This window comes from Neoarius graeffei, chromosome 12, assembly GCF_027579695.1.
Source record: "Neoarius graeffei isolate fNeoGra1 chromosome 12, fNeoGra1.pri, whole genome shotgun sequence".
Taxonomy (NCBI): domain Eukaryota; kingdom Metazoa; phylum Chordata; class Actinopteri; order Siluriformes; family Ariidae; genus Neoarius; species Neoarius graeffei.
In genome coordinates this window covers 63,530,111-63,556,230 of record NC_083580.1, presented here as the reverse complement: position 1 = coordinate 63,556,230, position 26,120 = coordinate 63,530,111, and the positions used below count along the sequence as shown (strand labels likewise).

Below are 26,120 nucleotides of genomic sequence, written 5' to 3'. Positions count from 1 at the left end.
AGTTTTCCACTTTGCCACAGTCCATTTTAAATGAGCCTTGGCCCAGAGAAGACGTCTGCGCTTCTGGTTCATGTTTAGATACGGCTGCTTCTTTGAACTATAGAGTTTTAGCTGGCAACGGCGGATGGCACGGTGAATTGTGTGCACAGATAATGTTCTCTGGAAATATTCCTGAGCCCATTTTGTGAGTTCCAATACAGAAGCATGCCTGTATGTGATGCAGTGCCGTCTAAGGGCCCGAAGATCACGGGCACCCAGTATGGTTTTCCGGCCTTGACCCTTACGCACAGAGATTCTTCCAGATTCTCTGAATCTTTTGATATTATGCACTGTAGATGATATGTTCAAACTCTTTGCAGTTTTACGCTGTTGAACTCCTTTCTGATATTGCTCCACTATTTGTCGGCGCAGAATTAGGGGGATTGGTGATCCTCTTCCCATCTTTACTTCTGAGAGCCGCTGCCACTCCAAGATGCTCTTTTTATACCCAGTCATGTTAATGACCTATTGCCAATTGACCTAATGAGTTGCAATTTGGTCCTCCAGCTGTTCCTTTTTTGTACCTTTAACTTTTCCAGCCTCTTATTGCCCCTGTCCCAACTTTTTTGAGATGTGTTGCTGTCATGAAATTTCAAATGAGCCAATATTTGGCATGAAATTTCAAAATGTCTCACTTTCGACATTTGATATGTTGTCTATGTTCTATTGTGAATACAATATCAGTTTCTGAGATTTGTAAATTATTGCATTCCGTTTTTATTTACAATTTGTACTTTGTCCCAACTTTTTTGGAATCGGGGTTGTAAATTTGTGGCTTTTTTTTTTTCTTCTTTACAATCTCAGAGAATGTCCAAGGTTTTATTTTTCCCCTTGTAAATTCACAACTTTTTAATCAAGGAAATTGAGTCTTTTTCTTGGAATACTACCCCCTCCCAGAGCTCTGGAATTTATTTATTTATAAAACCTACAATGGCCCTAATACACCATCATAGTATACAGCTCAGGTGACTCCCAAAGCTCTAATTTGATGCCTTTTTGTTTCCTCGATCCTACATCCTTCAGCCTGTAACTCAAATGAATCAAAGTCCAAAGTATTATTTCTTAAAATGTGCTGTGAATATAATAAGAAGGAGAAATGAGGCTTTTGGATCAAGGACACACAAATGATTGCTATGAGGAAATCCTTTTTATTTTGGTGTGTGACATTTAGACCTATGGTATAAATTCCCCACCTCTGCCAAAAAACAAATTCCAAAGACCCACACACACCCAAAATTAATAGTCTTAATTAAACGAGTACAAATAAAATCCTTGAATAAAAGTCAATCAGTACGCCTTGATTTAAAACTGAGAAATCAAGTGCTGAGTACAAGCTTGTTTAACCTTCAAAAGATCAATATGCAAGTGTGTAATACACGTGAAGTAATGTTTTAATCAGCAAGTGTCATCAATAAGTCCGTTCATTCCATCAATCAATTCACCTCTCGATTCCTCCTGTCCTCAGTTCCTGTTCTTGCATTCTTTCCTTGCCTCCTTAGATTCCCTTTTTTGACCAACAGGGAACAGGTTATGTTCTGGTTTGCGCATCAAATTTCGAACCTTTCAGAGCATTTCAACCAAAAATAAATTGGTTTGGAACCAGAATACAGCTGGTTTTCAAAGTATGAACAGTGATGACATCAGTGGGCGTCGTTTGTTTGGCGAGGAAGCGGAGTGCAGCAACGGAGAACGCCACAGGTAATCAATGTGGTCTGCTGTCTTGCTACTACTGGTTACTTATGTTGCGTAACACCCTCCATTCACGACGCATCCTTGATTATAACGCTTCAGCTCAAAAGTGGTGAAAACGGGCTGGTTCACTACCTGGCACTAAGGTTCAAAGAATCCTGAATGGAACCGGTTCAAGAACTCGTTCGCTGTTGGTCAAAAAGTGAGAAGAGCGAGGAGCTGAGAAGCAAGGAAAGGAAACATGAAGGCCTTGTAGTTTCCATGCACAATTTGAATCATGTCAGTTTCTGGTCGTGGCTCTGCTGTTAGTTTTGACTGTTGCACAGTTTCACAACCAAGCACTGACATTATAGTGCTTAAACTCCTGTAACACCACTTCACCTGATGCACTCGCAGCAGCAGCACCACCACCATACCGACACCATGTCAGCCTGTCTGTTACACTGGGAATACAGCATAAAGTTCATCTATGCATCTCTGAAGGTTTTCTTGCCTCTCGGGATACTCCTTCATCTTCTTTTTGATGTATTGTGCCGTCTCTTCCCGAGCTTGCTGGTTAGACTCTGTGTTGGAAAGCAAGAAGCGAAGCAGCTCTTGATTGGCCTCTACTGACATACCCAAGAGAAAACGTAGGAAGAGGTCATAGTTGCCATTTTGGGCTTGTAATGCTTTGTCTACAGCACTTTTGAGCAGATTCACGAGATCCACTTTTGAGCCTGAGTGCTTTTTCATTGTTGGACCTTCCAGAACGTTCTTCTTGTGGTTCTTGAAGGAAAGAAAGACATAAAGAGCTGCTAAGTACTCCTGCATCGTTGGATGAATAAAGCAGTCCACTTTCTCCTGATACATCAAAAATTTCTCGTGGTAGAACTGTGTGCACAGGCCTGCAGTAACCACAGCATCTTCAGCTCTCAGACCGTACTCTTTCCACTGCTCTGTCTCAATCCTGAACACACCCTTCTCAAGTAGTTGGAAGGCCATCTTCCCAAGCTTCCAGAAGAACTCGCAGTCTTGTGACAGCAGTTTCTGGCCTCGCATCTGTATATGCAGGAACAGCAGGTTGGTGTAGAAATGGGTAAGAGCTTTGGGAAGTTCTCCACTTTGGAGAGCCGTCTCAAGCAATTTGCGCACCACCAAGCAGAACAGCGGCATATGACACATAATATAGAGCGTTTTGCAGGATTTGATATGAGCAACGACTCTTTCTGCAAGCTCTTCATCAGGGATGGTCTTCCTGAAGTAGGCTTCTCTTTGTTCATTTGAAAACCCACGAACCTCTAATAACTGGTGGATATATTCTGCAGGGACCAAATTGATGACTACGGGTCGAGTGGTCACCCACACATAGGCAGAGAACAACAGATTTCCCTTGATCAGGTTGGCAATTAAAACTTCAGTATTTGCTGGCTCGTTGTGATCACTCCAATGCGCAATGTTGCGAAAGTCAATGGGGCTAGCGCACTCGTCCAAGCCGTCACAGATGAACATCACCTGACAGCCTTCAAACTCAAGATTATCCACTTCTTTCATCTCTGGATAGAATCTGCAGATTAAATCCATGAAGCTGATTGTTTCCTCTGTCACCTTGTTCAATTCCTTGAATGGCAGAGGGAGCAGAAAAAAGATGTTTTGATGTGATCTGCCTTCCACCCAGTCTAAGATAAACCTCTGAACTAGAAATGATTTGCCAGTCCCTGAACTTCCTTTAGTCATCACTGTCCTTATGTGCTTCCTCTCAACAACCACAGGATCAAATATGTCCTTGATGGATAGCGGGCTTTTCTTGTTGCGTCTATCCTCTTGCAGCTCCTTGATGTGTCTAAACTCATGCTCGCTGTTCACTGCAGCATTGCCACCGTTTGTAATATAAAGATCTGTGCACACATCCTCAAAACATTTTTGTTGTCCTTGCTGGGTCAGACCTTCATTAACATGCTCATACATCCTTCTCAGCGTCTTTTTCAACTTGCAACGGATTTCGTCTGTAAGGGAGAATGAAAAAGGAACATCAGGCTTGCTTTTACATTTTGATAAAAACAAGGACAGAGGAGGATAGCATAGCAACTTCAAAACATGAGCCAAGCTTAAACACCGCTGTGTAACTGGTATCAGCATTATCCTTCAAGGTAAGGTTTTTAAGGCTACGTTCACACTGCAGGCTGAAGTGACTCAAATCCGATCTTTTCGCCCATATGTGACCTGTAGCCGATCTTTTATTGACAATATGAACGACACGGATCCGATTTTTTCAAATCCGACCCAGGCCGTTTGGATATGTGGTCCTAATTCCGATTCCTATCCGCTCTTTTCATATGCGACTTCAGTCTGAACCGCCAGGTCGCATTCATCCGACTTACACGTCATCAACAAGCCACAAACGTCACTATTCTGCGCTGAAGTAGGCGGCAGGTCTCTCAAAAAAAGTTACAAAAACATGGCGCATAATCACGGGCGCAGATAGAGGGGGGGATTCGTCCCACCCAGATTTAAATTCACCTCATTCGGTCCCCCCCACTTATAGGGAGGAAAAAACGTCTATGCTGTCTTTCTTTGTATAAGGCAAACCTCACGGAAAAATCAAAAGACTAATTACCATTCGGTTTATTGAGGTGCACAGCAGTGTATACATAGTTGCAACAACTCACATAAAACAAAGACTGATATTCGGTTGGTTGAGCTGCGCAGACTGCACAGGTTGCGAGCTCGAGCTTGGTTGCTATGGTTACTAACAACAAGTTTGACAGGCATATCAGGGTTGGGGTTGGTTTGCTGGCAGCTTTGTCCCCCCCAGTTTTTTGTCCCTCCCAGTTCAAAAAACGTATCTGCGCCCCTGCGCATGACATCAATGCGAGGGACGCTTCGGGCTGTGAAGGTTCTGAATCTTCTCAATGGAAGGACGCAGAGGTTAGGGAGCTGATTTCCATTTGGGGGGGATACAGCTATTCAAGCTAGATTGGATGGTTCATACCGCAACCGGGCGGTTTTACTTCCGTAAACACTGGCCATGCTCACTGCGTGTGACGTCGTCGTATCCTGCAATGCGCATGCGGAACACTTTTAGGTCGCTTTTCGTTCATACTGAGGATCACATACAAGTCGCATATATTTGTTAATGTGAACGACCTCACAAAAAAATCGGATTTCACAAAAAAATCAGAATTGAACATTAAGCCTTGCAGTGTGAACGTAGCGTAAAACATTTTTGCAATATTTAGCTAAGGTCTTCTCACAGTATAGCAGCATTAATAAAATATTGTCTCTGAGGAGAAACTTCGGTTTCTGTCACACCAGACAGTGCAACTGGAGGAGGAGGAGGATGATGATGATGATGATGATCTGACGATACGATCGACTAATATCTGACCAATCAGGACAAAGAGGTATGACTCACTTGGTTTGAACTGACAAAAGAAGCATTGAACATTTGGTCAAATAACCCCAGTCCTAGTCTGGCTAACGCGACTTCAAAGCTCTACGAGCTATTGGTCTGGCCAAGATATTCAGCCCAACCGTTTCCCAGAGCCCGTGGTTGACCCGCCTCCCTGAAATGCCTCAGTTTGCTACTGGTCGAAGCCAGAAAAGGCTGTGATGAAGCTTAAACCAATCACATCACTCTTTCCTCTGACGTAGGTGACGCGACGATAGGATTCTCGCTGAGCCCCATTGATTTGGCTACTAGCGGGGCTAACTGGTAGATTAAACTCTTACCGAAGCCGGTCGGGAGCAAGGCGAAAACGTCCTTCCTTTCAATAAATACCTCCAGGGCTGCTCTTTGCTCCGTTTTCAATGAGAACTTCCCGTTGAATGCTTTCAATACAGCATGATTCTGTAAACAATCTATGGCTTCCGGTCGCAGTTCTACTACGTCACTGCCTTGAACACGCCTCTACCCAGGGCCGTTGGAGATGCTCAAAGTTGATTGGCTCCCGATTTTTCCGGAGCTTGGAAGAGCTGGAGATAGCTTGCCTGGCCAGACTAAGCTTGCAACAGGCCCTCGTGTTGCGTCACGCTTAGGATGGGCGGGCCCAGGCTACCCTGGTCTTTAGTATGAAAGAGATACGCGTAACATCTTAATTTGGCGCTTACTCAAAATACTCAGCCATTTCAGAGTGAAACAAAAGCCCTGTTGTTTAAGTTAGTATCAAAATCTTCACCTGTTTTGATGGGCTGCCTGACCGAGTTAACCGTGACTATTTCAGCAGTGTTTATGATGCTTACTTCTCTTGCACAGTGCCAGCAGGTGCTCAGCAATGGTTTTCAGGTTCATGTAATTCAGGAGTGCCACTGTGATCTTCACAGACTGCTCTAAGCCACAGCTCTCCAACATCGTATCCACCACATTTAGAATGTCTAAGCTGTCAAGCTGATGTTGAAAGAGCCTTGGGTAATGTTCCCACAGGATTCTCTTAAAGCGTTTAAAATTCTCTTTTGGAAGTTGCTGCAGGCTGCTCTGGAGGACCTGAAAATGGACAAGCAAATGTTAAAAAAACATGGAGGTGAGACTGCTTGGCTCAAGCGTAGATCATTTGAATGTATTATGGTAAACAGTAGCAATATTATTGTGTTAGTGCTATTTCTCTTCTTATAACAAAGTAATAACATTTATCATTTGACTTGTATTATTTTTGTAGCAATTCTGAAATGCCAATTTCATTAAGGGCTCAACAATGCAATACAACAACAAGAAACGAGACCGTCAATAACAGCGTAGCTCACTCCGGCCCCATGAGAAATCAAATCTGGGGCCGGAGGGGTACCTAGGGTGCGCGTGTGTGAACTTTTCAGCTATATGATGAGTTACATTTTTATTGTTATGGCAATATGAGTGCCACACTAGAGATCGGTGGTAACTAAATGCTGTCAACTTTACAACCCAAGAAAACCGTAGTGTGTGCGCGCGCACGGTGCTGTCAATAGATTAGGACCACAAAACTATGAAGACTTCATGCAAAATAATAATAGAAAACAAATACTGGTGAAAACCATGAAATACAATACACAAATGGTATTGCTTTTCAGAAAATGTACCACCTGCACCCTAGGTACCCCTACCTTCATGCCAGAAAGAATCAAAATCAGTGAAAAATTGAGGGAGAAGTTATTTGTATGGAAACTGCTTGTTAGGGCTTAATTACTTCATATCTTCATTAACTGCAATTATGCAAATTTGAGTAGAAGCTATATGCACCCCAGGTAGACCTACCTTCCTGCCAAAAAGAATAAAAATCAGTGAAGAACTGAGAGAGAAGTGATTTTTTGTGAAATGTGGACGACGCCGGACAGACAACGAACAACACATGATGGTATAAGCTCATCACCTGTCGGCCGGATGAGCTAACAATGAGCTAATAAGAAACTATAATGGGTGTTTCTGTACATGAACTGCAACACCTCTTCTAAAACGATGCTCTCACACCTTTGCAGGGTTCTCCACGGATTGAAAATATAGGGGGGTGGGGGTCAATCGGATGACCTTGAAACAAATGTGCATAAATTTACATATGTCATTTGCATAAAATTCTCTCAAATAGTAATCATTTAGAATGGAGGAATCAATTGGACTGGTACAAAACACATCATACATCAAACATTACACACTTACACATCATATTCAGACACATTGTTTGAAATGGAACTGGAAAAAATATTTTTTTATTTAGCAAACTACAAAAAAAGAACAGAAAAGTACTGAAAAGTTTTTGTATTAACTATATTCACACTGCTCCACAAAAGCTGACATTGTTTGAAATGGAAATGTAATTGCAGGCACCACTGGAAAAAATAAATTTTTTAGAGAGTAAAGTACATTGAAAAGATGTTGTTTTAACTATATTTACACTGCTCCATGGCTATATTTACACAGCTCTATGGCTATATTTACACTGCTCCATCCATGTTCACCAGTTAACAGTCTAAGAAGATAAAGAAAAATGACATTGTAATTTAAACTCACCAATTTTGAACTTTTTGTTTTTATCCTTTATTTCTCTGCCGACAATAACAATCAGTTATCTCAAACTTGGTGTCGATTCACACGTTATTATAAAGGCGTGTTATCTCCCGGCACAAGAACAGGGCTGTGAAATTGTAAATAAGAAATCTGAGGAAAAGGGGGGGGGGGTCATAGCCCCCCAGCATAAGTTGCGGGTCTGGGGCCCACAGGGCCCCAGACACCAAGCCATTTTAGGTGTTATATGGTGTATTCTGAGCATTTCCTGCAAGTAAAAAATTGATCTCAACAAGTAAATATTTGACTAGTCTTGGTCTTCATTTTGCCATATAAAATACCTATCAACAGTTTTCTCTTTTAAAATGAAAGATCCATGTAAAATACCTTGAAATATCTAATAAGTGCCTATGTATTTTATCTCTTAATCAAAATCTCATCTCATCTCATTATCTGTAGCCGCTTTATCCTTCTACAGGGTCGCAGGCAAGCTGGAGCCTATCCCAGCTGACTACGGGCGAAAGGCGGGGTACACCCTGGACAAGTCGCCAGGTCATCACAGGGCTGACACATAGACACAGACAACCATTCACATTCACACCTACGGTCAATTTAGAGTCACCAGTTAACCTAACCTGCATGTCTTTGGACTGTGGGGGAAACCGGAGCACCCGGAGGAAACCCACGTGGACACGGGGAGAACATGCAAACTCCACACAGAAAGGCCCTCGCCGGCCCCGGGGCTCGAACCCAGGACCTTCTTGCTGTGAGGCGACAGCGCTAACCACTACACCACCGTGCCGCCCCTTAATCAAAATAAAAGTTAAAAAAAATGTGTAAATAACAATTTAAAGAAATGTTAATAAAAGAAAACTTTGATAGGCCTTTCAAAATGACTTTGTGAAAAATCATGCTCAATATTTAAGTGAGAGATACCTGTTGTCTTCCAAATTACACTTAATTCTTGTATTATGTCCTGGCTTTTTCCAAGAATCTGTCACAATGTCTGTCTACAGAGCAAAAGTTTAAAAAAACTAATGTTTCTTATCCAATATATTATTTACATCTTTTCTTTTACTTCTGGCTCCTTCTATTCCTCTTTGCATCACTCCCAGCTATTTCTTTCAATTCATCTTTCTGTAAGGCTATTAGTTATTAGTTCTATAGTATTTAGAAAGCGAATTTCCAAGACAGGAAAGACAGAAGTTGGCGCGAATGCCGCAAAGCATTCGTTGTAATGTCGTAAAAATAGGAAGTATTGTAATGTCGTTCGTCGGTGAAATTCACGTACGCGGTGCCAGGTCACGCAATAGCTATTTTTAGCTCTGTCATGCACTCCTGAGTCGCAGTCAAGACGTGTTCCACGCTCAGCTGGCATAAAACTCCGCGAGTCCGGCTGTATTGAGCCGCCAGTCTCGTGCAAGGCGATTAAAACCGACTAGACCCCCACCCCCTCAATGATTTTTAATGCAAAAATAGACGTTTTGTGAAGATATTTTTCGCGACAGAATCCGCGGAATTCTGCGAATCCGCGGAAATTTCACAGCCCTGAAGAACAATGTGTCAAAAACGCCGAAGTGTGAAACGCTTTTCTTAGACTATAATCGTCAGACTGACTAAACTAATTGCTGGTAAATGAGTTTCACACTCGGGTGTTGTCGGTACTCCAACAGAGAAAGGCTATCTGTCATAAAGAAAACAAAGGGACGTCTCTTCCTTTTGTAAAGGGGTGGCAGAAATTAAACGGGGGCGGGAATCACATTAAGGGGGGTGGCCCGCACCTCTAAAACCCCTCGTGGAGAACCCTGCTTTGTCTAATTACAGCCAAGTCCCTGAGTGTGGGCTGTGATTGAACAGTGATTGCTTTTCAGTGTGGTATTACTACAAGGGAACTGCAATGCAACTAGTAATCTAATGCCGCTTTTCCACTACAAACGCGGCTGAGTCGGGCTGAGCCGTGCCGTGCTGAGTCGGGCTGAGCGGGGCTGTTGGAGTTGCATTTCGACTACAACCGCGCTGAACCGTGCTGGCTGGAAGTGGGTGGACACATTGGGTGGAGTTAGCGAAAGTGGGTGGACGTCAGGTGATGTCGTTAAGCAGCGCAAACAGTGACATCAGTGAGCTTTTAAGCGGTAGTCTCACGACCCGAATAGTAAACAATAAACATGGAGGACATGGAGTCGTTAGTGTTGCTGGTCTTGGTGCTGTGGCTTGTTGTCACCGACAACGCGGACAGATACTGGCAAGAGCGTATAGATGAGGCGAGGCGCATAAGGCTTCAGAAATTTTCGTAATTCTTCTCCTTCCGGGTTTGCGGTGTTTACACATCCCAGCGCGCGTGTGTGGGCATGTGAGGACACTCCTCCTCACCAATCAGTGCACAGGGGAGTGTCTGCTCACGCCCCCAGCCTCACTCGGCACGGCTTGGCTTGCTTCAGCCCCACTCCAAAACGGTGCGAGTTTTAGGGGCTAAGCAGGGCTGAAACGAGCTGAGTCGTGCTGGTTTTTGGTAGTCGAAACGCGAGCCGTGTCGGGCTGAAGTGAGCTGAAAAAGGGTAGTGGAAAAGGGCCATTATTCACTTCTGACACAAAGTCAACACTGCTATTCAGTATATAATGCTTTCTGCATGTCACTAGTGCAAAACAATACCCTGTATGTTTTACATTTGACCTTCTTTCATCTGCTGTGATTGCTTTTCTATCTTAAAAGTAAACGCACTGTGAAATGCAGTGCAGCAGCATGTATTGTTTTTAAAGGTGGATCATATTTACCTCAGACTCAAATTGAGCATTTAGTTCTTAAAAAGCAATCCTGGTTGTATTTCACTAAAGAGCTCAGGTGACGTAAGAGAAATGCGTTCAAGGTGGTACATTTTCTGAAAAGCAATACCATTTGTGTATTGTATTTCATGGTTTTCACCAGTATTTCTGTTTTCTATTATTATTTTGCATGAAGTCTTCATAGTTTTATGGTCCTAATCTATTAACAGCACCGCGCGAGCACACTACGGTTCTCTTGGGTTGTAAAGTTGACAGCATTTAGTTACCACCGATCTCTAGTGTGGCACTCATACTGCCATAACAATAAAAATGTAACTCATCATATAGCTGAAAAGTTCACGCACATGTATAATGAAATGAGCTATGATGAAACATCTCTCACCTTAAAGGTGAACTCAACAGTCAGGGCAGGATAGTGTATCTCATTAGGATAACCTGGTAACTCTGGCTTTAAAGGAAGAGCAGCACTTGGTTTTTCTTTTGTCCTTGGTTTGAAAAAAAGGATATACATTAGTTTTGTCCTAGAGTCAGGGAGCACAAGGAGAATAACAGCCAAATTAAATGTGCAAAACCAAACAGCTGCCCTCACATTTCTTTTTCTTTGGGCTGTTCATCACCAGAAGAAGAGCCACAGCTTGATGCTGAAGAGTCCTGTCTGTGCAGCTGGATCCTACACTGATCATCAGCCATCGTTCCTGACCGAACATCGCTGTGCATTGATTCATAACTGGAAGCAGGTGATGCAGCTCGCGCCGCGTCATATCTGAGAAAAAAGGAAACAGAAGAATGATACCATCCAAATATCAATACAAGTCCAAATCTTTAATTCAGTGGATTTTCTTTATTTTTATTAATTAAGACACACTTCATGTATTAAAGTAATGATGGATGTCGTTTCTCTTTACTTAGTTGAGTGGTTCTTGACATAATATGGATTACTACAGTGATGGAATAGGGCTATTTACTTTTACTGTGATCTCAAATGCATTAAGAAGGCAAGAAATTCCACTAATTAACCCCCCCCACACACACACCAAAGCATTTTCTCCTCACATCTGCACAACTCTCGGTGGTGATCTCAAAATGGCGAAAGGTGAGGAATTTGCATTTCTGAGCTACATTTACAAGTACTAAAAATGAGTTATTTCATCCGTTATCGTTCCCTTTGTATCTATTCACCCTCCTTTATCGTTTCCTTTGTGTCTGTTCACCCTCTTGACCCTCCTGCCATCTGGACAAAGGTACCGAAGCATTTGGGCTTTCACAGCCAGGCTTTGTAACAGTTTCTTTCCACATACCGTCAGACTTCTCAACTCTGAGGGACTGGACTGATACACACGGACTGTTGAGCACACCACTCCCACTGTTTACTTTGCACACTGAACAATAATGCACTATCAATTTTACATTGTTTACATTTAATTATTCCTTTTTTACATATACTACCTCAATACGCACACTCAACTTTCTGCACATTATCACTAAGGGTGTTTCCACACCTGGTCCCCTTTAAAGGAACCAGACTCAGTCCTCTTTAAGTGGACCAAAAAGTGGACCAACAGAAAAAGAACTCAGTTCTTTTTGTGTTCACACTGTGAATTTATTACAAAGAGGACTGGGTTCTCTTTCTGGTCCAGTTAAGCTTTGATGGGGCCTCAGTCCTCTTTCTGTTCACACCAGGTCCTCTAGAGCCCTCAGACCCCCAGTGCACGGAATTCTGGGTAATTTTCTCTTGAATCAAAATGTCTGCTGCCATGCTTGCCCTGCTGTATTCTTTGATCAAAATAGTGTGGATTAAGGAAAATAAAATTATATTATATATAAATAAAATATATTTATAATATAGTTATATTATTGTGGCCGACTCATCAGTCAGTAATGCCGCTTTTCTACTACCAACGCGGCTGAGTTGGGCTGAGCCGTGCCATGCTGAGTTGGGCTGAGTCGAGCTGAGCGGGGCTGTTGGCGTTGCATTTCGACTACAACCGCGCTGAACCATGCTGGCTGGAAGTGGGTGGACACATTGGGTGGAGTTAGCGAAAGTGGGTGGACGTCAGGTGATGTCGTTAGGCGGCGCAAACAGTGACATCAGTGACCTTTTAAGCGGTAGTCTCACGACCCGGATAGTAAACAATAAACATGGAGGACATGGAGTCGTTAGTGTTGCTGGTCTTGGTGCTGTGGCTTGTTGTCACCGACAACGCCAACAGATACTGGCAAGAGCGTATAGATGAGGCGAGGCGCATAAGGCTTCAGAAATTCTCGTAATTCGTAATTCTTCTTCTTCCGGGTTTGCGGTGTTTACAGATCCCAGCGTGCTCGCGGGGCGTGTGTGGGCGTGTGAGGACACTCCTCCTCACCAATCAGTGCACAGGGGAGTGTCTCCTCACGCCCCTAGCCTCACTCAGCTCGGTTTGGCTCGCTTCAGCCCCACTCCAAAACCGTGCGAGTTTTGGGGGCTGAGCAGGGCTGAAGCGAGCGGAGTCGTGCTGCTCTTAGATAGTCGAAACGCGAGCCGTGTTGGGCTGAAGTGAGCTGAAAAAGGGTAGTGGAAAAGGGCCATAAGTTCAGAGAACTGTAAAGTGGCTGTGGTAAGTTCCAAAAGGAAGTTGAGTTTCCCTGCTACGGTCACGTGACCAACTACGGCAAACGAAGAAGGTTAAACTACAGTGAAAAAGGCGAAGTGAACCTGGTGCACTTTTTGTTCACAATGCGCAGATTAGGCGATCCGTACCGCTGATTTTTAGCGAACCGTACTGAGACCACCTCCTGAGGTGGTCTCAGTTCGGTTCGCTTTAAAGGGGTCTGAGTACGGTTGGAGTGTTCACATATGCGCAAAAAATGCTGAGTCATCGATCTGAGTTCGGTTAGATGGCTGAAAGGGACCAAGTGTGAAAACACCCTAACAGGTTATGAAGGATAAGCGTTTTTGGAGAGCCATTATCAATGCTCAACAGCAAGAGTTGACGGCGTGCGTGAGAGTAACAGATACTGGTTGGCAAAGTACTGTTGTTGTGCTAGTTGTTGTTTTTGCACTGTCCTTGTTGTTTGTACTTTATGTTGTCGATGTCTGCGCTTTATATTATGGGTAGTTTATTGTCTGTAATGTCACTCATGTTGCACTTGTAGATTTGTGGTCCTGTGATGTTTAATGTAGCACCATGGTCCTGGAGAAATGTTGTTTCGTTTTAACTGTGTACTGTACCAACTGTGGTTGAAATGACAATAAAATAGTAGTAGCAGTACATAGACTCCAGCCAAGAAGGCTTTGTTACAACGTACACTCAAGCACAGACTTAAGCACAGAGTGAAATTTAACCCATCTGAAGCAGTGAACACACACACATACACACACAAATGAGCAATGAACACGTACCCAGAGCAGTGGGCAGCTATGCTACAGCACTCGGGGAGCAGTTGGGGGTTAGGTGCCTTGCCCCATGTTAACTTAACCACGTCTTTGAACTGTGGGGAAAACCAGAGCACCCGGAGGAAACCCACACAGACACGGGGTAGCCTACTGGCTACTGGGCTCGAACCCAGAACCTTCTTGCTGTGAGGCGACAGTGCTAACCACTACACCCTGCACAAAGCCTTGACTTTGACCTTGTTTCCCAACTACTCAAAACCACTGCTTCATTTTAGAATGCCTTTATTGTCACTGCATAATTGTACAACGAAATTTAGTTCATTATAGGAGAGCAAAGCCGTTGTGTACATGCGCGCCACCACTCTTGGGCACTTCAGCCCAAGGCCATCCCATGTTACCCTAACCACATGTCTTTGAACTGCAGAGGTGGACAGTAACGGAGTACATTTACTTGAGTACTGTACTTAAGTACACTTTTTGAGTATCTATACTTTACTTAAATTTTTTTTTTGGCAACTTATGACTTTAACTTCACTACATTTGAAAGATAAATATCGTACTTTTTACTCCACTACATTTCTATCAAGGTCCTCGTTACTCGTTACTATGAAGCAGCTTTGAAAGTGGATGGGTTTTTTTTCTTTTCTAAAATGTGATTGGTTTTATCACAGGTGACACTGAGAGCCGATCAGTAATCAGGGTCACGTCACATCCATAGACTGTATAAAATCAAGTTCAGTGATTTCTCAGCAGCATTATTTAACACGATCAGTTTGAATTTAATTGAATTGAAATCTTTATTTCGAACACGTGTGAACAGTGAACAGTAAAATCAAAACCAAACAAACTAAATAACCATAATCATAGAATAAAGAAAATCTCATCTCATCTCATCTCACCTCATCTCATCATCTCTAGCCGCTTTATCCTGTTCTACAGGGTTGCAGGCAAGCTGGAGCCTATCCCAGCTGACTACGGGCGAAAGGCGGGGTACACCCTGGACAAGTCGCCAGGTCATCACAGGGCTGACACATAGACACAGACAACCATTCACACTCACATTCACACCTACGGTCAATTTAGAGTCACCAGTTAACCTAACCTGCATGTCTTTGGACTGTGGGGGAAACCGGAGCACCCGGAGGAAACCCACGCGGACACGGGGAGAACATGCAAACTCCGCACAGAAAGGCCCTCACCGGCCCCGGGGCTCGAACCCAGGACCTTCTTGCTGTGAGGCGACAGTGCTAACCACTACACCACCGTGCTGCCGAATAAAGAAAATAAATAAAAGAATATATATATATATAGTGTATATATATATAAAAAAACAACTAATTTTACTACTAATTAACTAATAATAATTATTAAAATGAACTTAAACATGTTCGAAAAGGAGTAGGAAGAAGTAAAAACTTGATCAGTTGATGGCAGAATGGAAGGAGGCGGTTCTTCCCGGGAATGTATGCACTCATGGCCATACCTAGAACCCATGTTTCAGTTTTCTGAAAGGAATAAAGACTTATTTTGTTTTAAATGTTTGCTTTGTTTGCCTAAAACGAACCACATCACGGCCTACAAAAACTTGCCGTCCAACCTGCGGGAGCATATCGAGGTATGTAAACATTTTATTCCAAGAGAAAGCTTGCGATGAAGTTGTCTGTGCTTTTATAGCTAGCGATAACGTTGCAATAGCTGTACAGTCTGGTTAGTCAAATGACTCTTTATGGATTTGCCCGCCAAGTTGCCATTGCCTTCTCCACGGCTAACGTTAACACAGAGCTTGGACACTGTTAGTTAGCATGTAAAAACAGAGTTACGCTAACATGAATAACATTAACTTATCTGAAGTCCTTTCAAAAATATGTTTTAGCATAATCTTGCCAAATAAACAAAATGTAGAAATCTTTCTTTTCTAGTAATGTTAGCTACCCAATATGATTTTGAGTTTGAAAAGCGTTTGCTAGCATGTCAGGTGGAGGTTCACTGACTAACTAGCTTAACATTAAACCACCATGATGGCACAGCATGCGTTCATTTTGTGAATTCACAAAATAATCCAGTCAGTCGCTTCAGAGGCATGAGGTTTTGTAAACATTGTGGCAATAATACAACAATGTGTTGACAGAAAATGTACTTTTAATACTTAAGTATTTTTAAAATAGGGTGACCAGACCTCCCGATTTTACCGGGACAGTCCCGATTTGGGGTTGTGTGTCCCGAGTCCCGACAAAAGTCTGTCAGGACACGGATATGTCCCGGTTTTCACCACTCGCGACGTTTGCGACTGAGCAGCGTGCGAATCATTAGCGGAGAAATGTCTGCATTTACTATTTTGATGAATTGACAGGAATCGCAAACTTTCCTGGTTACTGCCCCCTGGCCCTAGCCTGGGAAATCCCATGCTGCTTTGCACAATCGTTCCGATCTGAAAGACAGCATGGAAACTATGGTCTAAAGGCTCGCCTGAGTTAGGGAGCCAATCAGAGAGTGGGGAGGGGTGGAAAGACGGTGACACGTACTACTCGACAAACGGAAGCTTGTAGTTTATTTGGGACTGTTTACGGATCACATTTAACATGGCGGCGAGCGATACGAACCAAACTTTCGATCAAGCTTTAGACACTGTTCTGAATAGTTTAGAGCGAAAGTTTGTTTTAAAAAAAGAACAGCGTTTGGTGTTACAGTCTATTTTTGTTTTGCCTTCTCTTTCTCTTTCCTTCTCTTCTTCGCCTCATCTTCTTCATCGCTCTAACTACGTCACCGGGTACAACTGCCATGATTGGCCATGGGCTATGTATACGCCAAATGATAGACATTCGCAACGTCCAATAAACAGCCGTTGACAATCGTAAACCACACCTCCCCTACAAGAAATTCAATAGGCGGATTCCAGACCATATTTCACTTGTGATATGGTCTGGTGTTAACCAGACTACTCTGGCCCTGTGGCATGGGTGTTTATTTAGCCGCATTATTCCAGACAACAGAACGGGTTGCCATGCAACAATAAAATAAACATTAACTGGCGCGAATGTTCTTTGTCTAGCAGCAGTAATGCCGCAGCAATTATGGCGAAAAGAAAATGTACCTTTTTCAAAGATTTACAGGGCACCTACCCCTTCCTCCGAGAGGTGCAGAACAATGCGCACGAAGCCTACTGCACACACTGCAAGTGCTTTGTTCTTGTACTGAGTTGGGCAGCCTATGTCGCAAATGCTGTGCGCTCCTGTGGGGGCTTTCCTCGGGCTGTCGACCCTCTCCTCCTTTATTGCTGAGAGAGGCCCTTCATATAATCTTTTTTTATTCACCTTGTTATCCCGAGATAACGACATAATTAATTCAGGATCTCGAGAAAACAACACAATTCGAGATCTCGAGAAAATAAAACTGTTATTTCGAGATCTTGAGAAAACAAAATTATTTCAAGCTGGATCACTGTATCTCCGTCGGTAGAGACGAAGCCGGGCCAGTCTTCTGCGGAGGTGCCGCGGACTAATTTTGAAATTATCCCTTATTAAAAGACTTAATGCAATCTCTCCCTGTGTCAACCCCTGATCAAAATATTGCCTTATTAGGTGATCGATTATTCCAGACATTCTAATGACCAAAGTTGCGTCTATACAGAATGAGAAATAGCCCCAAAGTCAGCATATCACAAGTCTCTTGGCGCACCTGAATGAACCATTTCTCAGCTGTTTACTCAAGATCATGGAATAATTGTTTTGTTTTCTCAAGATCTCGAAATAATGGTTTTGGTTTCTCGAGATCTCGAATTAGTTGTGTTGTTTTCTTGAGATCCTGAATTAATTATGTCGTTATCTCGGGATAACAAGGTGAATACAAAAAAGGATTATATGAAGGGCCTCTCTCGGCTTCCGTATATATATTCTCAAATCACTTGTCTCTTTTTTGTTTCTGTTTAACATACCATTCTGACAGTTTGGCTATATTGAACAGCTTGTTGCACCTTCCATTAAAGTGTTCACTTTTGTACACATCTTCTTGCTTTATTCATTCAGTTGTGGGGAATGGTTAGTAAGGTTGATTCTGACCTCGGCTATGTTGAGGTCACATATCTATTTTTTAAGTTCATGCTATAGTGCATACAATTTTAGAGATATAGCCTACATGTGCATATGCATTCTTCTTGGTGTTCTCACAAACAGGTGAAATAAATCAGTTTAAATTTGGCCTATGGACATAGCCTGGCCTATTCTCAGCCATTACAAAATCTGTTGTCTGACCATAATTTAACTGATCTGTATACCACTATGCTACTAGATAACAAAATGCCTGTTTGTTTTATTTCATGTGAGATGTTGATAAATGTGAGCTTCAACAAAATGATAAGAGCACCTCTCTGAGTGTCACGTTTACGTAAAAAAAAGGTGTGCGAGCACGAGCATGGTCGCGCGCAAAAGTGTCCCGGTTTCAGACTAGGGAAATCTGGTCACCCTATTTTAAAAGCAAGTACTTCGATACTTTAACTTAAGTAAAAATTTGACTGGAGAACTTTCACTTGTATCAGAGTCACATTTGACCAGTGGGATCTGTACTTTGACTTAAAGGAGATACGCAGAACCTTTATTTTTAAATAAATTTCTGTGTGGATAGTATCTCCATCCTTGACTCTTGTATGCTGCATAAATGGGAATAAAAAAAAAATATATATATATATTTTTTTGAGAGTTAAAATCGACCGCAAAGTTGGCATTGGAGCTGCCCCGCTGAGCCAGCCAGCCCTGAGTGCGTGACGTCACTGCGGTAACTGGTTTTAAGGCCGACGCCTTTTACAGCCATAGACCAAAGTCATATAAATAAAAATTTATGGTGAAAGTAAGAAATACCGTCACCGACTTCCTCAACTAAGACTGATTTGACTTCATTGATTGTGGGTTGACTCTCATTAAAACAGGATGGGTGTTATAACTTATGGAACATACATGTACATGCAGGCATTTTCACTGATAAAACGTAAAAGGCTAATTAAATAATCAGATGAACTGAGACAATCACATTCTGAAGCAAATTAAATAATCTTATACCGGTAACTTAAACTTAAACTTTTACTGCAGACCAGGTCAGAGGTCAACTGAGGAAGCTTCACCCCAGGAAAGCAGCAGGCCCGGACAAGGTGTGTCCCCGACTACTGAAGACCTGCGCTGCTGAACTGGGTGAACCACTCCAACGCATCTTCAACCTCAGCCTGCAGCTGGGGAGAGTGCCAACCCTCTGGAAGACATCATGTATCGTTCCAGTTCCCAAAAAGAATCGGCCCAGCGAGCTGAACGACTTCCGACCGGTGGCACTCACTTCACATCTGATGAAGACGTTGGAGCGGCTCTTCCTCAGCCTCCTCAGACCCCAGATACAACATGCCCAGGACTGTCTGCAGTTTGCATACCGGGCAGGTGTTGGTGTGGAAGACGCCATCCTCTACCTGCTACACCGAGCCCACTCGCATCTGGATAAGGGAAATGGCACAGTGAGGATCCTCTTCTTGGACTTCTCGAGTGCCTTCAACACCATCCAGCCCCTATTGCTTCAGGACAAACTGAACAGGATGCGAGTAGACCCCTGCCTGGTCACCTGGATCTCCAGCTACCTCACTGACAGGCCGCAGTACGTCAGGCTGAAGGATATCACATCTGACACTGTGATTAGCAGCACTGGAGCACCCCAGGGCACGGTGCTGGCCCCTCTTCTCTTCACCCTGTACACCGCGGACTTCTGCTACAACTCGGAGCTGTGTCACATTCAGAAGTTTGCCAATGACACAGCCATCGTTGGGTGTATCAGTGACGACAGAGAGGAGGAGTATAGGAGCCTGGTGAGGGACTTTGCTGTGTGGTGCAACAGGAACCATCTGCAGCTCAACATCTCGAAGACCAAGGAGCTGGTCATTGACTTTGGGAGGTCCAGACCAAGGTCACGACCAGTTCTGATTGAGGGAGTCGAGGTGGAGGCTGTGGATTCCTACAAGTACCTCGGGCTGTGGCTGGACAGCAAGCTGGACTGGACTTGCAACACCAATCACTTATACAGGAAGGGACAGAGCAGGCTATACTTCCTTAGGAGACTGCGGTCCTTTAACATCTGCAGGAAACTCCTGTGGATGTTCTATCAGTCTGTGGTCGCCAGTGTCCTGTTTTACACCGTGGTGTGCTGGGGGGGGCAGCACATCCAAGAAGGACACATCCAGGCTGGACAAACCGATCAGGCGGGCCGGCTCTGTGGTCGGCATGAAGCTGGACTCTCTGGTGACGGTAGCAGAAAAGAGATCTATGGACAAACTATTGAACATCATGGACGATGCCAGTCACCCTCTGCACACCGTCATCAGCAACCAGAGGAGCCTGTTCAGTGACAGAATGCTCCTTCCCAAGTGCAGGACGAACAGACTTAAAAACTCCTTTGTCTCTCACGCCATCAGACTGTACAACTCCTCTCTGGGGGGGAGGAGGGGTAACAGGAGGACAGAGGATGGAAAGGAGCAGTAGCCTAGCCTAACAATAAGCAATACTGGACAATGTGCAATATAATGTGCAATATAAAAGTGCAATATCTCTCCTGCCGCCGCCCCCCTTTCCCCCTCCTTCCCCATATCTTATTCTTTTTTTATTTGTATACGTAAATAATTTATTTTAATTTATCTAGAAGTTTTCTCCATTTATTTTTTCTGTTTATCTGTAATGATGCTGCTGGAATCTTAATTTCCCTGAGGGAACCCACCCAAAGGGATCAATAAAGTTTTATCTAATCCAATCTATACACACAATACAAGTTACATGTATTAATCTAAATGCAGGTAAACAACGTGTTGTTTTGTTGTTGGTTTTTTTTTTATCCAAATCAGAGTCGGAGCTTACCCATCTGTGTTCTCGCTTCTTGAAGGCCGATCTTGTGGCCGATTGTTTTGAAACAATCTGACTTTCAGTTGTTTGTTGAGTTGTCCATTCATTCACTTCTTCCACATAAGGGCGAGATGGCAGCAATATCCAGCGGAGAAAATCAGACGGCTGCTCCACTCATTCTCTCCATACGGAGTACTCCGCCATTACTGCTCGGCTCAGGCAATTACTAAAACCCGGGACGGAATGGGATGTCACCAGTTTTAGCAACAACCGCGGGGAGGTCACTGCCCGAGCGATATGTCCCATCCCATCCCGTTCCGGGTTTTACCAACAGCCCTCGGCTCACTCCGGGAGAACTGGTGCAACTGAACTCATTTTAAAAAATAAAATAAATACTTTCCTTTTCTTGTTTTCTTTTTCTTTAATTGTTGATACTGCACCCTCTTTCAATACAGGCTTATAGCCAACGCTCCTCAACAGATCAGAGGTCTCGTACGAGTCTTCAGTAAAATGTGCAGAGCAGAGGAGAGATCACTTCGTAGGCACCTAATGTGCCCGTGAACTTCTTGCAAAACGTGTCCAAATCTTTGCAGTTTGAACATTCTTGGGCCATGAATGCAATGTAAATCCACCTTCTGTCGTGTTACTATCACATCTACGTGGCATGGCAATCAATTAGCTCAAAATGGAGGATCAGAGTTGCAGTCAGCTCTGTGTTTTAGTATAGCAGAAATGGCAATGAAACCGATAAACTTCCAGCTCTGACCTTACGGACGTCAAGGTCATTCACTCAGACCGCTACCTATATGAATCACTTTAATCGTAAAAATTACTATAATAGATTTATTGTTAACGCTTAAAACTCTTCCTGTGCCATTCTTAAGGTCTCAAGGCATTTATAAACAAAAAGTGAGGCCATGGTTCTGCGTATATGCTTTAAGTAATGAAGTTGGGTAAGGATAAGTGGCTACAGATAATGGATGGATAAATGTTCCTAAGCAGTATATAAAGGGTACAAATAAGTACCTTAGAGCAGCGTTTCTCAACCTTTTTTCAGTCACAGCACCCTTCAGAAGTATGCAAATTCTCAAGGCACCCCCGTATAAAATATACGCAGTCGCGCTGACTATATGCTGACCCCAGCAGTGACGTTGTGACATGGGAAAGGGGGCCGTGAGACAAATTTTGATGATGCATGAGGCGGCAATGATCTGCATTAGTGTAACTATCGTTTTTTGGAATTTTAATTCATTTTATTTCTTTCAATGTTAGAATATATAATTTTTTGACGGCACCCCGGTTGAGAAAGGCTGCCTTAGAGGGTACTGCTCAAGTGACAAGCCATTGTACCCCAAAAGGTACAATCCATCTATAGGGTCGCAGGCAAGCTGGAGCCTATCCCAGCTGACTATGGGCGAGAGGTGCGGTACACCCTGGACAAGTCGCCAGGTCATCGCAGGGCTGACAACAGAGACAAACAACTATTCACACTCACATTCACACCTACGGTCAATTTAGAGCCACCAATTAGCCTAACCTGCATGTCTTTGGACTGTAGGGGAAACCGGAGCACCCAGAGGACACCCATGCAGACACGGAGAGAACATGCAAACTCCATACAGAAAGGCCCTCGCCGGCTGCTGGGCTCGAACCCAGAACCTTCTTGCTGTGAGGCGACAGTGCTGACCACTTTTATTATTCGTTCTTGATAGAAATGATAGTAGTATTTTGTAAATTCATAAACAGTTTGTGATGCCATGACCAAAGACGATTTATTTCTATAAGAAAAACGTCTTTTATATATTTTTTCTACAGTCCCCAGAAATTCTTCCTTCGTGTTTTGATATGCAAAAGTTCATAGCAGACTAATTAATATGCAAATAGCTAGGCATATTACGTAACATGACCAGACGTCCCGGTTTGACCAGGACAGTCCCGATTTTGAGCTGCATGTCCCCAGTCCCGACAAAAGTCCGTCGGGACGCTGAAATGTCCCGGTTTACACCAAACACTAACAAACTGTCCCGGTTACAGCTATCATATATAGCCAACGAGATGTCAATAAAGCTTCTAGCAATTCAGCATCAATGTGCGTGTGTGCGCAGTCAACCTTACAATGTATCTATTTGTACAATGTTGCAATATAGAGGCCATGTTATAATGTTTTTTTTCGCTAGCGACTGTCAACTACTGCGCAACAATGCCGAACGGATGAGCGCTGGGCGGAGATGTTCGCGCACTTCAAGAGTAGGGAGATTCCTTACAGCAATGTCAGCTAGCTTTGCCATGTGCCTACCTGGCACCAATGCTCCAGTCTCGTCTCGTCTTCTTCTGCTTTATCCGGGCCCGGGTCGCGAAGGCAGCAGTCTGAGCATGGAAGCCCAAACTTCCCTTTCCCCAGACACCTCGGCCAGCTCCTCGGGAAGAACACCGAGGCGTTCCCAGGCCAGCCGAGAGACATAGTCCCTCCAGCGTGTCCTGGGTCTTCCCCGGGGCCTCCTCCCGGGGGGACATGCCTGGAACACCTCCCCAGGGAGGCATCCAGGAGGCATCCGAAAAAGATGCCCGAGTCACCTCAGCTGATTCCTCTCGATGTGGAGGAGCAGCGGCTCTACTCCGAGCTCCTTCCGAGTGACTGTGCTTCTCACCCTCTCTCTAAGGGAGGGCCCAGCCACCCTGCGAAGGAAACTCATTTTGGCCGCTTGTATCCGCGATCTTGTTCTTTCAGTCATTACCCAAAGCTCATGACCATAGGTGAGAGTCGGAACGTAGATCGACCAGTAAATTGAGAGCTTCGCCTTTTGGCTCAGCTCCTTCTTCACCACGACGGACCGGTAAAGCGACTGCATCACTGCGGAGGCTGCACCGATCCGCCTGTCGATCTCACGCTCCATCCTTCCCTCACTCGTGAACAAGATCCCGAGATACTTAAACTCCTCCACTTGAGGCAGGACTTCTCCACAAACCTGGAGAGGGCAAGCCACCTTTTTCCGGTCGAGAACCATGGCTCCAGTTGAGCGAATATTTTCACTCATGAGCAACACCTGGACTGACGAGAGTAATCGCATAACCGTGCCTACTCTCAAAGCCTTGCTCATTACCCGGGCCAATTTCGACGATACTTGCCCGCAGTTTCACAGCAGGCTCTCGGGCAATAAAGCGCTACTGGAGCAAATTCACTCATCATGTAAATACAGGTAGTCGTCGACTTACGACCTATGCGACTTACGACCGATCGACTTTACGACCATCTGGTTATGACTAGCAAGTGTTTCCCAGCTGAGCATACGACAGTTTCCGCCCCAGCTCCCGGCAGCACCCAGCATCCAGCCAGCGTTGTCAGATACTGCTGACGGTTTCCAGCCCAAAATATGTTCAAAACCAGCCAAAATGCACTTAAAACTGCCCAATCTGGCAACACTGCATCCAGCCTCTTCTATTATGTGTCCAGTGTTTTGCTGGACAAACAACGAGCGAGCTACAGCGTGCATACGGCTTAACCAGATCTTGTGCTGGTAATCAAAGTAACTTTCACTTTTCTGTTCTGTTACACTGTTCTGTGTCCAATGTCCAAAATGAAAAGTTAGTTTTCAACTGTTCAGCTAAAAAAATGTAATTAAAACGATTGTGTTGTTGAAATGATGTGTTTGCAATTTATTTATAATCAAAAACTGATACAGGTGGATGAAAGAGCGATAGTTTGATAAAAAGCCAAGGTAATGAAATAAGAAAATGTTGATAAAATAAGACTTTAAGATGATTACAATATCATTACACATCACAATAGACTTACGACCAGATCGGTTTACGACCAGTCAGTTGTAACCAAACGCAGTCGTAAGTCGACGACTACCTGTACACTACCGTTCAAAAGTTTGGGGTCACTTTGAAATGTCCTTATTTTTGAAAGAAAAGCACTGTTCTTTTCAATGAAGATCACTTTAAACTAATCAGAAATACACTCTATACATTGCTAATGTGGTAAATGACTATTCTAGCTGCAAACGTCTGGTTTTTGGTGCAATATCTCCATAGGTGTATAGAGGCCCATTTCCAGCAACTCTCACTCCAGTGTTCTAATGGTACAATGTGTTTGCTCATTGCCTCAGAAGGCTAATGGATGATTAGAAAACCCTTGTACAATCATGTTAGCACAGCTGAAAACAGTTGAGCTCTTTAGAGAAGCTATAAAACTGACCTTCCTTTGAGCAGATTGAGTTTCTGGAGCATCACATTTGTGGGGTCGATTAAATGCTCAAAATGGCCAGAAAAATGTCTTGACTATATTTTCTATTCATTTTTACAACTTAGGCGGCACGGTGGTGTAGTGGTTAGCGCTGTCGCCTCACAGCAAGAAGGTCCTGGGTTCGAGCCCCGGGGCTGGCGAGGGCCTTTCTGTGCGGAGTTTGCATGTTCTCCCCGTGTCCGCGTGGGTTTCCTCCGGGTGCTCCGGTTTCCCCCACAGTCCAAAGACATGCAGGTTAGGTTAACTGGTGATTCTAAATTGACCGTAGGTGTGAATGTGAGTGTGAATGGTTGTCTGTGTCTATGTGTCAGCCCTGTGATGACCTGGCGACTTGTCCAGGGTGTACCCCGCCTTTCGCCCGTAGTCAGCTGGGATAGGCTCCAGCTTGCCTGCGACCCTGTAGAAGGATAAAGCGGCTAGAGATAATGAGATGAGATTTTACAACTTATGGTGGGAAATAAAAGTGTGACTTTTCATGGAAAACAAAATTGTCTGGGTGACCCCAAACTTTTGAACGGTAGTGTATATGCAGTAAAATGGCATCTTCTTTAGGGTGGGTGGCTGTGTTTCTGAAACATTTTTTGTTGTCTTTCATCTGTATCACAGATTGTCTTGACTTGTTTGATGCTGTTGTCAACTCAGGGTTCACGTTTTCAAAACAGTTAATAGCCTACACTGGTTAAGATTAAACAGAGGCATTTTGGGTAAAGGTTCAGAGGTGACAACGATTAGGCTCATGCACTCGTTCCTGTTACAATGCATAGCCTATTGTTTAAAAAAAAAAGTTAATCACATAAAATGTTGATGTTAATATAGAAGCAATGCATTTTCTTGGCGTTTTCACAAAGGTGAAATAAATCAGTTGAAATTTAGGCTATTGGCCTATTCCCTATCATCACATCTGCTGTCTGATTTTCTTACTTTAACCGAATTGTGATAGAAGTACATGTAGAGAACAAGAAAATACTTGATTATTCTCTGAAATGTTGATAAAAGTGAGCTTCTACAAAATGATAAAAGCACCTGTCTGAGCCATGGTTTGAGCCGGCGCATGTTTACATCAAAACGCGTGTGCGTGCACGAGTGTCACGGTCACGCGCAAAGTGTCCCGGTTTTCGACTCAGGAAATCTGGTCCTACATCACGGGCGATTGCTCTAAGACAACGAGGGAGGCTCAGCCTCCTCTAAAAA

At 43.8% G+C, this 26,120-nt stretch overlaps 1 protein-coding gene across 1 annotated transcript in view; it reads right to left on the bottom strand.

Moving 5' to 3' along the window:
* Positions 1-1,167: 1,167 nt before the first annotated feature.
* nlrc3l1 (NLR family, CARD domain containing 3-like 1) overlaps positions 1,168-26,120 on the bottom strand; it is a 28,054-nt gene continuing 3,101 nt past the window's right edge. The window contains exons 3-6 of the mRNA XM_060936188.1: positions 11,046-11,219; positions 10,839-10,941; positions 5,947-6,187; positions 1,168-3,710 (exon numbers count right to left, since the gene is read on the bottom strand). Coding sequence (XP_060792171.1) covers positions 2,167-3,710; positions 5,947-6,187; positions 10,839-10,941; positions 11,046-11,219 — 2,062 coding nt within the window. The 3' untranslated portion in view covers positions 1,168-2,166. The remainder of the gene's footprint in view (positions 3,711-5,946; positions 6,188-10,838; positions 10,942-11,045; positions 11,220-26,120) is intronic.